At 46.5% G+C, this 15511-nt stretch overlaps 1 protein-coding gene across 1 annotated transcript in view; it reads left to right on the top strand.

Moving 5' to 3' along the window:
- PDE2A (phosphodiesterase 2A) overlaps positions 1-15511 on the top strand; it is an 818679-nt gene that overhangs the window by 723256 nt on the left and 79912 nt on the right. The window contains exon 15 of the mRNA XM_075593270.1: positions 9345-9384. Within this exon, the coding sequence (XP_075449385.1) occupies positions 9345-9384 (40 nt within the window). The remainder of the gene's footprint in view (positions 1-9344; positions 9385-15511) is intronic.

Genomic DNA, 15511 nt, shown 5'->3' with positions numbered 1-15511 from the left:
TCACTGCACATGCGCGAGCTGTCTCTGGGCCTTCCCGGCGCTTCTGGCTCCTGCGCATGCGCAACGCAACTTGCAATGGTGGCGTCCTGCACCACGAGCCACCGGGACCTTCGCAACGCGACCGCGGCCCTAACAACGGCCCGCGCGCGTCCCCGGCAACCGGCCGCATCCCTAAGATAGCACGCTGCTCGCGCACATGCCCCCACACCTCCCCGCAAACGGCCGCAGTGAGTACGAGGAGGGGGGGGGGGTCCACAACGGAAGAGGGAACCTGGCTACATGTGTATTTGTCTTTATCTTTTCCTGGGGCTGAGGATTAGCCTCAGGTCTGTTGCTGTAAAGCTGGGAGAGTTGATAATCCATAGAGGGAAAGCAGCAGTAAGTGTGGCAGCCGTGAAGAAGTCGAGCAGCTGTATTGATCCCAGAATAAGTGGGATTTTTTTTAGATTGTCATACTGTCAGGGGGCAGCAATGCATTGCAAAGCAGTGGGGATAATGTGCTCATACTAAAACAGTGGCTCATAACCCTTTTTGCATAGTGAACCCCCTAATTAATTTATCTTATTGCCTTCTCATCAGACTATTGCTACCAAAACTGTTTGACTGATCTCAGGCAGTATAGTGTCCTGAGCTTGTGGGGAAAACACACACTTTATAAGGGCCCAAACTGCACCTCAGTGTGTGCAGGCAGCATGGGGTCTACAGCTGTCACTCACTGCCAGAGTTTCCAAAGTCACGTCCCACAATGCCTGATCATTGCCTTTATTGTCACTTCTTAGGGGGAATCCCTCCTATGAACAAAAGTGAGCATACTCCATAGGTTACATGTCAGACGAGTGCAAGTATATCTAGTAAATCATTATTTTATATGGTATTATTTCTATGGTAATCATAAGGTTTAGAGTGTTTCACATGTTTTTATCTACTGCCTCTTTAGTGATAAGATAAACATGAATAACAACACGTGGAGACAGAAAGTAAACACACCTGAGATACCGAGAAATATGCAAATTTAAGTCATTTGAATATACTATTCAAAATTTTTACTGTGTATTTCTGTCATGTTGGATGTAGCATTGGGCTTCTCTGTCGTCTGCTGTATACATACGCCACGCTCAATAGCTCTCCTTTTTGACACTTATATATATATATATTGTGGGGGCTCAGGGGTTCCCAAAAAGAGCTTGCTGGGGTTCTGTGTTTTGTTAACCTATTCTCAGCTGTCTCAGCTGGTGGAGGTTAGTGGCTCCTCCTTTCCCAGGGTTTAAGCCCGCCCCTCCCCACTTCCCAAGTCAGTGGGTCCTTTCATTCTACTGGATATAGATCCAATGTGGTCTTTCTCCCTCCTAATAGAGGTAAATGAGAATTTTAATCCTAATAGATGAATATTAGTATTTTATCTGGTAGTGTTAGGACTTGCGAACAGGTGTCTGCCTTGTCGTGGCTCGCAAGCTTACAATGCTTTGGCCAAAGGGTTAAACGAAATTACCCTTTTTCAAGAGAATATATAAGTATTTTCCTGTGTATTTCTGTCATGTTGGATGTAGCATTGGGCTTCTCTCTCGCTTGTTGTATACATTTGCCACGCTCAATAGCACTCCTTTTTGACACTTATATACATATATATTTTGTGGGGGCTCAGGGGTTCCCAAAAAGAGCTTGCTGGGGTTCTCTGTGTTTTGGTAACAACATGTGGAGACAGAAAGTAAACACACCTGAGATACCCGAGAAATATGTAAATTTAAGTCATTTGAATATTCTATCCAAATTAGCATATATCCCAGATTAAATCCCTGCGTTAAATTTAACAGAGCTCTGTGGATATGCGTTGTTGGAGGGGGGGGGGGGGGGCGTATGTTATACATATAATTACTGTAGCACAAACGGTTGTTATAATTAACGCAATGCCCTTTCCTGATGAAAAGGTGATTTAACGTTAGTGAGAACAACTTGGTGGGAAAAGCCCCAGGAGAACTCCTATGATGGCGCACACCTCGTTATATCTCAATGGATATTCAATAATGGAGCAAAGGTAAAAAAAAATATTGTAGGAGGATTGCTTGTTAATTCAGACTCTGCAGGTGCATGTTTATGTATTAAATTAGGTGCATCCATAGAAGATTACAGTACTTACAAGCATGTAAACAGATTGAAAGACACAGCATACAACCCCAGTAACGCATGGCACATTAGCATACATGTTTGTATCTATCTGATTAACATTTAATCCAAACATTCTGACAAATTTGGAATTTTGAAGTAAAATAAACATCTTATTTTATGCAATGACCTGGTGTGTACGAGTCCCGTTTTGTAATTTTGTATATACAGGCATACCCCGCTTTAAGTACACTCACTTTAAGTACACTCGCGAGTAAGTACATATCGCCCAATAGGTAAACGGCAGCTCACGCATGCGCCTGTCATTACGTCCTGAACAGCAATACCGGCTCCCTACCTGTACCAAAGCTGTGCACAAGCGGGGAGCCTATAGAGCCTGTTACACATGGGTTATTTACATCAGTTCTGCACGTATATGAAGATTGCAGTACAGTACATGCATCGATAAGTGGGGAAAAGGTAGTGCTTCACTTTAAGTACATTTTCACTTTACATACATGCTCCGGTCCCATTGCGTACGTTAATGCGGGGTGTGTGTGTGTGTGTGTGTGTGTGTGTGTGTGTGTGTGTGTATATATGTATATATAAAAGTACGTTGCGTACGTTAATGCGGGGTATGCCTGTACTCCAGTTTTATAGATATTTTGTGTTTTCAACATGCACTTATTTTCACATTTGCATTTAACTAACCTAAAAAATACCTATCTAAGTGAGAGCCACACCTATCATATATTGAAAGAGCGTAAGGGGCATATTCGATCTAGTCCAATGCGGTAGTTGGGGACGTTTTCAGATGTAAATCCACATCTACGTCATTGGGGATTTTCGGCCGAAAATGTCCCGAACTGCCTGAAAGTACCCGACCTTGCTCGGAAATTCTAAGAAACCAACCTCATCCCTTCTCTCCTCCTCTCACCCCTCTGTACCCCCTTATATCTCCCCCCCTCATCTTTTCCCCTCCCATTACTCTCCTTTATTACCTCATGGTGTCTCCAATTCTTTCCGCCTCTCTCCCTTCTCCAGTATTCTTACTTTCTTCTCGCGTGCCAACTGCCTTTCTCTCTTTCTTCGTCGGCTTTTTGTGTAAGCTTTATAGCTATCTGACTCTCCTTATCTGCCACCAGGCTAAGTGCATTATGATGTCAGCTGTGTGATGTGACGTGCCAGATACATACTGTAGTCTACCAGGTACAACACATGGAACCTAACGTTCCTAGCAGCGCCTCCTCTGGAGTGTTCAATAGGATACAGAAAGATGACAGTTCACCTTATTATTCTTCCAATTTTGGTTGTCGTAGGTCTTATAGTTTGGGCACACAGATAAACATTCTGAAATATGTACAGCATAACATACAGGCCTAAAGTCTGGACACTGAGCTCCCTCTAGTGGAATACTTCAGGAATTGAAACACAACAACCAAACAATAACCAATGTTTTGTAAAGATTAAAGAATCATAAGCCAGACTGGTTTTAACCCCTTTGCTGCCAGAGAGGCCAGCAACGTACTGCACATTGAAGGCCGTACTGGCAATGATGGTGTTAAAGCAGCCGGTCATGTTTTCAAGAAAATGTTCTGACCCATCTTAGAAATATTGTATTGTATTGTATGTCTTTATTTATATAGTGCCATTAATGTACATAGCGCTTCACAGCAGTAATACACGTGGTAATCAAATAAATAACAGATAATATAAATAACAGATCATGGGAATAAGTGCTTTAGACATAAAAGTAACATTAAGGAAGAGGAGTCCCTGCCCCGTGGAGCTTACAGTCTAATTGGTAGGTAGGGAGAACGTACAGAGACAGTAGGAGGGAGTTCTGGTAAGTGCGTCTGCAGGGGACCAAGCTTTATGTATCATGTGTTCAGAATATCCACAGTGCTATTCATATGCTTCTTTAAGCAAGTGTGTCTTGAGTTGTGTCTTAAAGGTGGATAGAGAGGGTGCTAGTTGGGTACTGAGGGGAAGGGCATTCCAGAGGTGTGGGGCAGTCAGTGAAAAAGGTTTAAGGCGGGAGAGGGCTTTAGATACAAAGGGGGTAGAAAGAAGACATCCTTGAAAAGAACGCAAGAGTCTGGATGGTGCATATCGAGAAATTAGGGCTGAGATGTAAGGAGGGGCAGAAGAGTGTAAAGCTTTAAAAGTGAGGAGAAGAATGGAGTGTGAGATGCGGGATTTGATCGGAAGCCAGGAGAGGGATTTCAGGAGGGGAGATGCTGAGACAGATCTAGGAAAGAGTAGAGTGATTCTGGCAGCAGCGTTTAGGATAGATTGTAGGGGAGACAGGTGAGAGGCAGGAAGGCCGGACAGCAGGAGGTTACAGTAATCAAGACGGGAGAGAATGAGGGCCTGAGTCAGAGTTTTAGCAGTCGAGCAACAGAGGAAAGGGCGAATCTTAGTTATATTGCGGAGGAAAAAGCAACAGGTTTTAGAAATGTTTTGAATGTGAGGGGCGAATGTGAGAGAGGAGTCGAGTGTGTCCCCTAGGCAGCGTGCTTGGGCTACTGGGTGAATGATCGTAGTTCCAACAGTAATGTGGAAGGAGGTGGTAGGGCCAGGTTTGGGAGAAAGTATGAGGAGCTCTGTTTTAGCCATGTTGAGTTTAAGGCGGCGGAGGGCCATCCAGGATGATATAGCAGAGAGACATTCAGAAACTTTGGTTTGTACAGCAGGTGTAAGGTCGGGTGTTGAAAAGTATATTTGTGTGTCGTCAGCATAGAGGTGATAATTAAAGCCAAAAGATGTTATTAAGTCACCTAGAGAGAGTGTATACAGAGAAAAGAGAAGAGGTCCCAGGACAGAGCCCTGGGGTACCCCCACAGAGAGATCAATAGAGGAGGAGGAGGTGTTAGCAGAAGAGACACTGAAAGTACGATGGGAGAGGTAGGATGAGATCCAGGATAGAGCTTTGTTCCAAATACCAAGAGTATGGAGAATGTGAAGGAAAAGAGGGTGGTCCACGGTGTCAAATGCTGCAGAGAGGTCGAGTAATAGGAGCAGAGTGTAATGACCTCTGTCTTTGGCAGCATGGAGGTCGTCAGTTATTTTAGTGAGGGCTGTTTCCATGGAGTGAGCAGTGCGGAAGCCAGATTGTAGAGGGTCTAGGAGAGAATAGGTGTTGAGAAAATGGAGCAAGCGAGAGAATACAAGACGTTCAAGGAGTTTAGAGGCAAAAGGCAGGAGGGAGACAGGTCGATAGTTAGAAAGACAGGTAGGGTCAAGCTTGCTGTTTTTGAATAATGGTATGACTGTTGCATGTTTGAAGGAGGATGGAAAGGTTCCAGAGCAGAGGGAGGAGTTAAAAATGTGTGTGAGCGTAGGGATTATAGTAGGAGCAAGAGGTTTTAGGAGATTTTCCACTTCTTTTTGAACTTCCTTTTTAAACTTCATATCTACTTGAAACATTTCTACTTAAAAGCATATCTGCTTAGGAGCATTGGCTGCAGGATATACAACACAGGATAGTCACACTGGGTATCTCTCTTACACCTTAGCCTCACACAACTCCTAATTGGTAAAGGATGAATAATCATGTGTCCTAATAAAAGGCATGTACTTACGCAGCTACCTACAGTTTTACATACTGTAAAAGTAGTCTTCCTCTCCACATTGAACTCCGCTGCATTGCTCCTTGGAGTGGGCTAGAGGCTGAAATGTCAACCTTCAAGCACTGAAATCCATGACGTTGGGCGTTCACGGCCCCCAAACTGTATTTGAATGGGAAAGTACCGTTTTACATCTGTGAGAATTCATTGAGGCCTCGGAGACCACTGATTCTACAGATCAGTGAGAGGTGACAAGTCTGTAGTGGGCATTAGGTGTGGGCAGTGTGGGCGTCCCCATGTAACCCCTGCATTAGCATAAGGGCCCAATATGCATGGCAACGCAAACCTGCAATGAACCTTCACTTCTCCTAGCCAGCTGTCCCCAACCCTGTTGCGCCCCCTTCTAGAAAATATTTGTTCCGTGAACCCCTAATGAATACATTTTATTGCTTATTCAGATTACTGCTAATAAGACTGTATGGCCGATCCCAGGCAGTAGTATCATGTGCTGAGCTTGGATGGGGGAACACATGCTTAACAAGGCCCTAAACCGCATCTCAGTGTCTGCAGACAACATGGGGGTATAGCTGTCAGTTACTGCTGGAGTTTCCAAAGTCGCGCCCCACAATGCATTGCTGCTGTGGATGCAAATAATTGTGAGGAGCAGCCCTTCCCACTGTAATTGACAACGGTACCACCCACGCTATGGTGCTGTTTTGGGCCCTACTAAGTGCACAGTCCCTACACTGGCTCAAAAACCCACTATACTACCTGTAACTCGCCTTGGAGGATCCTCCGGAAACCACTGGGGTTCCTGAACCCCCTGTTGGGAATTACTGTCCTAGACAAAAGCCTCTATTCTATACTGTGAAGTCATCTTCCCCTTGCTTGGGTTGATTTAAGCTCCTTTGATTTGAACTAGGTTAACTCTCCCCAAGCAGAGGGAGTCAGCATATTATTATTGTGCCACCTCTTCCCCCAGCCAACAGAAGAGTGCCATTCCAAAGTGTCTGATGCCTGTACAGCTGGTGCTCTGGGTCTTTGTTACCTTGTTCTCAGGGTGCTGGCAGCCGTGCAGGGCTGGTGCGGTAAGCAGACAAGAGAAGGTTGCCATGAACTTTCCCTCAACTTTATTCACATGAGTCATTAACAAACATCTTCTGTGGGGGGCTCAGGCAGCACCCCCCAAAGAGGCACGTTCTTTCCACTTTGTCACTATCTGTGGCAACCCATTGCCTAGCTGCCGGCCGTTCCTACCTCCACTGAGACCCATTGGCAGGGTGCCCTCTTGCGTGAGGATTCACACCCTATCACCCTAACAGAGCAACTCTGGGGTGATACTCTGAGGCCCTTACTGATGCGTCTCCTATGGAGTTCCTTGCCATCCCCTCTTGTGGGTGGGAAACGCCTCAGGGCCATACAGCTGGCCCTATTCTTTAAGAGTGACACATTCCCATGATTGTAAAATAACAAAGTGATCCTAATACACACATTGGTCCAGCTAACAGGACTTTCACTATATACAGTGAGATCCCCCATCTCTGTCTCCTCCTGGGATGTGATCCTAGAATGTTCCATCCCCACTTATGTATACAATAGTGACATCACAAGTGACTATGACTACTAGAGGAGGGGTGTGACATTCTACTTGGTATCATTACTTTGTGACATCACTAGGCACCTTCCAGGTGGGTGTGGCCAGGTTCTGCCTAGTCATCCCAGCCCATGTGATGGATAGAGGAGATACACTGCAGCTATACCTGCAGTTAACCCTCTACGGCCCTTAAGTAAATTAGTATTCCCACAGGGGTGCTGCATTATATTATTGTAGCATATTGAGTAAGGATGAAACATGGATACTAGAACGTTATACGCGCATCTGATTTATAATTCAGTATACAGTATATATTTTGGAAACATGAATGAATGTCACGGGGTGTACAGTAAATATTCTATTCATTAGATGCTAGTTCAGACTAAGAAAGATAAAAACACTGCAGCTAAAGTAAAGCCGCACTTGCCAGGACTGAGCTTTCTGTCCGTCCCACTAAGAATTTGGAATTTATAAGTATTTCAAGCACATGAACAGAATGAAAACTGAACAACTTAACGCTTAAAAACCTTAAAACATTCAAAGATAAATTACTTAACGAACATAGAAATGCCAAAATAGTCACATAGATATGTTATGGGTGAGTCTATTTATTGCACCTCAAATGTACAGGTAGCTTAGATTTTTAAGCCTTGTGGGGCAGGGGCATTATTTCCAATCTTTTGCTTGTATGTTTGATGCCCTTAATGTATATTAATCCATGTATTCTTATATCTATTCTGTATAGCGTTGTGCACAATGTTGGCAATATATAAAAATTTATATATATACATACATACCTAGTTACGTAATAAAGCTGTTTTCCTGCTTTTGCTCTGGTTGTGCCCCAGTTTTAAAGCTGGAAGTGTTTTGTTAGTTAATAACCCCGTAGGTTTGCTGTTGCTCTGTATGTGATATACTAATTAAAAACAAACCAGATGAATTCCTATCAAAATGACATTGGATTTCTTCTAGTGAAAATCAATGCGTAGATTGGGTTACTGCACAGTCGCTTCCGTCTATTGCGCAGAACAGGTGATTACACAAATAAAGGCGGACTCGGTGGGAAAAGTCGCACAGAAAGCCATGACGGCAGCAATCCTTATTGTCAGAACAGGGCACTAAAAGGGCCCTTAAATTGATGCTGCCAAATATATATTTGACACATACTTCCTTGTATCAATATTCTTCACATCGATTTCGATTCCATTAGCATCTGTTGTGTAAGTGAACAATTTGGGGAGTGTATATATACAGATGTAGCAAAACTCCGTCTCCTGTACCGCTGTCCAAAAAACTAAAGTCTGCTCCGCCGGGGATACAGGGTCTGCCCCAATCACGCTGCGGGGGAGAGCGGAGCCATGCTTCCGTATGTGACCCTCCGCAGCATTAACCCTACGGTGCCGCGACCCCTGCAGTCGCATGGAGACAGTTGGCTTTGCTACATCTGTAGGAAGAGCAGGTTAGACCATAAAATTCATGTCCGTTGGTGTTTTCGTGTTGGTTACCATCAAACGTCCTATTCCTCCAGAACGCTATTTCCAGGTCCTATTCTGCTTTTTTTAAATGCTCCTTAGCTAGGGTGAGCAACTTTTAAGCAAGGTAAGTAGGGGGAGTTATTATTGATTACGGATCGTGTCCATCACTCAGTAAGGCTTGGAATAACACAGCTGTGTCCAGTGCACTCCTATGCTAATTTGAATGGGAGTTAGCACCCTGTAGTGACTATGGGCCTTTGATTTCCTACTATCCTTACTTTAAAACCTTTCTCTAGATCTGCCTTCCTCGCCTTTCCTTGCCCTGAACCTCTCCACTGGCCGCAGATATGAGGACAGAATGTAAATTCAGGACTCTTTACTGTTCCAAATTAAGCTTTTAACATTAGAATATTCACACTAAATTCGGGACCGTTGGGACACCTCTCCCCTTAGCAGTGTTGCCTACTCTGCTACTTCTTTATTTAACATTTTTGTAACCAGAACGTTTGTGTGCTGTATATAAAACTGACAGTCCATACTTAATACACAGCTGTGTTTACAAAAAGCAAATCCAAAATCAACGACCTGCACTTTTCTTTCACACAGGCTCTTCTGCAAGTGGCCAAAAACCTGTTTACACACTTGGGTAAGTTTGAATGTTTTCCTTTGTTTCAACCAAGAAGCTTGTCTCTTACCGTGGGGAAAGGCTTCAGCATACCAGGGCTGTGTCTCAAGTGTTGCATGTAACTATTTGGCTGATGCTCAATACTCCGTTAAGTCATTTACAGTTTCATAATAGTAAAACGTGTATTTTCAAAGGACAATACCATACATTGAAGCCATGTTTTCTCTCCCAAAGAGCCTGGGGTTTAACTATAACGGGCGTAAGTGATAATGAGATGCAAATGAGGTGTTATCATAGCAGTGGGTATCGACTAAAGTCCGCTAAGGTTAACACAGGAACGCTGAGACAATTATACAGGGTTTTTGCAAGTGTCGGGGTGGGTGTAGCACCAAAGTTCCACATAGCATCATTTCCCAGGATCATTTCCCTTTCAACTTCAGATAAAGCCCTATTTTGGGGTCTGGATAGGAGTAATGCCAAGACACAATGTTATGCTGTAATAACTTGGCTTAAGCCTGTGCTAATGAGGTGTAGCTTGGGCGTTATTTTTGCATGTAATGATCTTTGAGGATACCATGTACATAACGGGAACATAACGTCTGTTCCTGTTTTAGGTTACATGACGTTACGAGCCCTCATTAAATGGAGCTTCTAGTACGCACACAAATTGCTCTGTTTATTAAGGCATACTTGGAGTGGTTATATATAATGTTTCGGGGACATTGCCCCTTCTTGGCCGTGGCTATAGCTTTGGGTGGACATATCTGAAAAAGGGACTATGTCCTCAGGAGACTTTTTAGTGTGCTTTAATAAACAAAGCAACATTTGCATCAGAATTCCTTGCATGCCCCCCCCCCCCCCCCCTTTCTCTTCAATTTGTGGACATACTGCTTGGACCCAGGTTTGGGATGCAGGGACCATTGGAGGTTTGAGCACCAGAGGTGAATCTACGTACACTACCTGTATAGTGAGTATTGAAGTGCCACTGCCACATACTGTACTTTTCATAGGAGCTTTGAATATCTGGCCCTGAGATGGCTCTAAGATGGTCAGTTTCATGCTACCCCTTTCAGGTCCTATTCAAATATTCATTTCAGTGGAGCTAAAGCAAGAGGAAGGCAGCTTCACAGCAAATGAATTAGTATCGATGAATAAACGATCGACTCGTGTGAACCAAAGATTTATGTATGTATGTCTTTATATAGCCCCATCACACAGCAGTAATATACGTGATTTAATGGGAATAATCGCTTCATACATAAAAGTAACATTCGGATAAAGAGTTCCTGTCCCGAAGAGCTTACAATCTAAGTGGTATGTAGGGAGATGTTACAGACAGTAGGGGGTGGGGTTATGGAGAACTTAGAAATGTGGGGAGTGGGTCTGAGGGGTGTTAGGGGAAGAATGTAATAATATAATGGGATGTCACTGTTTTTGTAAGTGGTGCTGAATTGGTGTCAGCCTCCGTTCCTACGTGATTGCCCCCACATGTAAGGAATCTGGTGAGCAACTTTATTACAAATTGATGCAAGAGAAAATTGCAATCTGTCGTCTGCATCTTGATACACAGACTCCAGTCTGTTTTATTTCCTTTCTTTTTTGAATGTGTACATTTCTTGTGTTGCAATAAAAGTCTGAATGAATTCTGTGTCAAAGTGCAAGATTATCATCGGAACAGTCTGATTCAATATATGTGGCCTATTTTAAAAATCATTATACATTCGTTTTACTAGCAGAAGAGAGTGAAGAGATTTAGTTTTTATATATATACTAGCTGATATACCCGGCGTTGCCCGGGCGTGGAAGGGCAGGGGGCATGGAGTGGAAGGGCGGGGGGGGAAGGGGCGTTGAAGGGCGGGGGGGGCAAGGGGCGTAGAAGGGTGGGGAGGGCAAAGGGCAGGGGGGCAAAGGGCAGGGAGGGGTGGGGGGCAAAGGGCAGGGAGGGGTGGGGGGACAAAGGGCAGGGAGGGGCGAGGGGGGCAAAGGGCAGGGAGGGGCGGTGGGGGCAAAGGGCAGGGTGGGGGGGGGGCAGGGAGGGGCGGGGGGGGCAAAGGGCAGGGAGGGGTGGGGGGGGGCAAAGGGCATCAAAGGGCAGGGAGGGGTGGGGGGGGCAAAGGGCAGGGAGGGGCGGGGGGGGGCAAAGGGCAGGGAGGGGCGGGGGGGGCAAAGGGCAGGGAGGAGCAGGGGGGGGCAAAGGGAAGGGAGGGGCAGGGGGGGGCCAAAGGGCAGGAAGGGGCGGGGGGGGCCAAAGGGCAGGGAGGGGTGGGGGGGGGCAAAGGGCAGGGAGGGGCGGGGGGGGCAAAGGGCAGGGAGGGGCGGGGGGGGGCCAAAGGGCAGGGAGGGGCGGGGGGGGGCCAAAGGGCAGGGAGGGGCGGGGTGGCAGGGGGCAAAGGGCAGGGGGAGGGAGGGCAGGGGGCAAAGGACAGGGGGAGGGAGGGCAGGGGGCAAAGGGCAGTGGGAGGGAGGGCAGGGGGCAGGGAGGGGCAGGGGGGGGCAAAGGGCAGGGGGGGGTGGGGGGGCAAAGGGCAGGGGTGGGGGGGGGGCAAAGGGCAGGGAGGGGCGGGGGGGGGGGGGAAAGGGCAGGGAGGGGCAGGGTGACAGGGGGCAAAGGGCAGGGGGAGGGAGGGCAGGGGGAGGGAGGGCAGGGGGCAAAGGGCAGGGGGAGGGAGGGCAGGGGGCAAAAGGCAGGGGAAGGGAGGGCAAGGGGCAAAGGGCAGGGGGAGGGAGGGCAGGGGGCAAAGGACAGGGGGAGGGAGGGCAGGGGGCAAAGGGCAGTGGGAGGGAGGGCAGGGGAGGGAGAGAAGGGGGCAAAGGGCAGGGGGGGCAGGTGGGCAGGGAGGGTAGGGGGGGGCAGGGAGGGTAGGGGGGGGGGGGAGGGGCAAAGGGCAGGGGGAGTCAGGGACGCGGTAATTCCCCTGCGTTTCCTCACCTTGCACACGGCCGCGCTCCTGTTCCTACGGGTACCGTCTGCCCTCCTCCTCCACCTCGGGCTCCTCAGCGGAGAGGCTGAGACGCTCCGGTGAGGAGGTGCTGCGCCTTTCGCGGGGAGAGGCGGAGACAGCCGGAGGAGCGGCCTCTGGGACGGGGAGCGGCCTGTGTGAGGGGAGAGCCGCACAGTACGTGCTCTGTGTGTGTGGGGGGGGGGGGAGGGGGGAGCGGCCTGTGTGAGGGGAGAGCCACACAGTGCGTGCTCTGTGTGTGTGAGGTGGTGGGGCGGGGGGTAAACGGGGGGGGTGAGCGGGGGGTGTGTGTGTGTGTGTGACCTTTGGCCCGTCACTCCGCCTCAGGCCAATGAGAGGTGTGCGGGGGCGGGCGGGCCAAGGAAGCAATCTCATTGGCCTGGCCCAAGGTCCAATGGGATTGCCGCTAGGGACACAGGGAGGGACACAGGGAGACACATACAGACATAGCCACATACGACGCTTTCACAAATATATAGTAAAGATGTATGTGTGTGTATATATATACATATATATATATATATACACACACATACAAGAGCTCTTAGGCATATAGAGTGCCTGTCCTGTTCTTTGAGCATATAGGAGTGCCTGTCCTGTACAGGACAGGCACTCCTATATGCTCAAAGAACAGGACAGGCACTCTATATGCCTAAGAGCTCTTGAGAAAGGTCCCAGCGAGGGCCGAAACGTTGTCAATAAATGTCACCTTTTTTGCATATAGGAGTGCCTGTCCTGTTTTCCTTTTTTTTAAAAAGTCTTTTGGACAGTATGTATCCTCCCTTTACCTTTATTTTATATTCTGTTTTGTGTGTGCCCTGTTTCTGATTATATAAACATATAGCGAGTACGTGGGAAAGGTTTTGACTTCTATCAGTGCGTTTCCATTGAAGTTTATAACATGTCAATGCTAAAAATCAGTGAGACTTATAGAGAATAAGTGAGAGTTGACAGGTCCCTGTTTGAGTTGCTTTTCTGTTTCTGCACTTCCTAGGCTCTGCTGTGCAGATTGTTTATTTAAAGTGCGGTTGAAACATATCCCAGCTTCACATTTCAAAGCCAGTATAACCAGCCTCACACCGATGAGACCCAAAAGGTTAAAAAAAAAGCCGTCTGTGAGTAGGGTTACTGGCTCACCACTTCTGTAACCCAGGCTGTGCTGAAAAGCTGTGTAATACGCAGACATAAGCTTACAGGGGTCCATGTTACAATGGATTTGAAGGGAAATATGACAGTGTGCTCATTTGCATGTTATTTCCCAGAATCCCTGGCTGCAGTGGAAGCACTGTATGCTAGGCGTTAATGGTGAAAGGCAGCGCTGCAGACCTGTCAGACATGTGAATGTGCTCACAAGTGATATTTTATTTGCTGTACACTGTACGGTGGAGGGGTTTTTGTCACTTTCTTTTTTACCCACCATAATTTATTTAATTTGTGCAGATTGTATAATACAGCCGGTGAAAAACTTCAGCTATATACCATGGTTCAGAATGAATGAGAATAATCACTGACATAACAATGCTGGTACGGCAGTTTCGGGGTTCCGTGGAAGACATTCAAATGCATGTCTCAGTTTATTTTCATTGATGAAGATTCCCGGATTACTTACAGTATGCATCTGTCAGTTTGAACTGCAATAAAAACAACAGTACAGGTAGTCCTCGCTACCCAACGTTTCACTTTACAACGATGCCAGGATGTGTTATTCCACGCTCACCGCCCCTGATTAACATGGGAGAAACTGTACATAATGCCGCGCTCCTCCCTATAGAAGTTTGCTGCTGGTAAAAAGATCGGCCTTACATATAGAAAAACAAAAAGAACGATTCCTGCGCTCCTGCCAAATCTGGCTAAAGCCAGTATCATAGTTACCTTTATTATAGGAGGGTGGGTGAATGTATAAGGCTGACAGAGAGATCTATATGTGTAAGTTTTATTATATTCACACCAGGGAATTTGTGCACCCAGTTTGCCTCTATAGTAAAGGTAACAAGATACTGGCTTTGGCCAGATTTTAATTGCACTACTCACATAAGCTCATGCTTTATTTAACCCCACCAGGGCTTTTACACTTTTTTCACTAGTCAATGGGACAACTATTACATGTATATATAGTGTAGGTACCTGCATTAACGGGTATGCCTTGACGTGGCATGCAGGCTTACAAATGCTTTGGCCAAAGGGTTTAGCCAAATACCCTTTTTCATGAGAATATTATTTTATCTTAGCCTAATTGGTAGGAGCGCAGGAATCGTTCTTTTTGGTTTACTGATTAACATGGGACTCACTTTACAGCGGTTTCACTATCCAACGCTACTCCCAGACCGGATTCCATTGGATAACCGAGGACCGCCTGTACGTACCTATAGTAATTGACTTAGGAAATTGGACAGTAGAGGTTGACTTTTCATAGTCACCAAACCCTGTAGTATGATCTTATTAGCGGATGTCCCCTGTTCTGCTCAGCTGCGTGGATATAATTGTGAGTCTACGTAACCAGAACCATATCCGTCAAATTTATTTTTGTATACAGTATTTTTACGTTCGAGCACAAATGCCAGAAATGCCATTTTTATTAGTATCATTACACTAAAATCAATTAGGCCACTGGTGCTAAAAATCAATGTATTACCGACGTTTCTAGCAGTAAAAGGGTTAACTTTTGAGAAACATTTTATACAGATCTGTGAACACTAGATATGTACAAGCTGTCAACATTGACATTTTTAAAATAATATAGTGAAATATTGCTTTGGGATTACTATGGCCATAAGGGATTAAGTGTGTGGGCACACAGAGTAACGCCCCTTTCCCATCACATGGAGCTGGGGTGACTCAGCACAAGTTAAGCCCCACTCACTTCTGCCTGGATACAGTGACGAGAGAGAGAAAGAGTTTACGGTATGGATCCCCTTTATGTTATACAGTTAGGGACAGTACCCTGTTTAGGCAGCATCCCAGAGAGACGGCTCCCCTCCAATCTAACGGTTCAAGAAGATGCCGCCAATGCCCAGAGGGGGCTCAACAGGCAGTAGTCCCAAGGCATAGTTGGACCAGCCCTGTCAGAGGGCCCATAGCTGGCCTCACTCCAGATTATCACAAGGTGGTATGTCGTTCCTGAGGGAGGGACACGTGTCACAGACAGAGGGAGAGTAGCACCAGGCCCGATATGGGCCCTTACAAGATGG

Source organism: Ascaphus truei, chromosome 3 (genome assembly GCF_040206685.1).
Source record: "Ascaphus truei isolate aAscTru1 chromosome 3, aAscTru1.hap1, whole genome shotgun sequence".
Lineage (NCBI taxonomy): Eukaryota > Metazoa > Chordata > Amphibia > Anura > Ascaphidae > Ascaphus > Ascaphus truei.
Note: the sequence above shows the minus strand (reverse complement) of the source record. Positions and strands in the feature narration are given on the sequence as shown.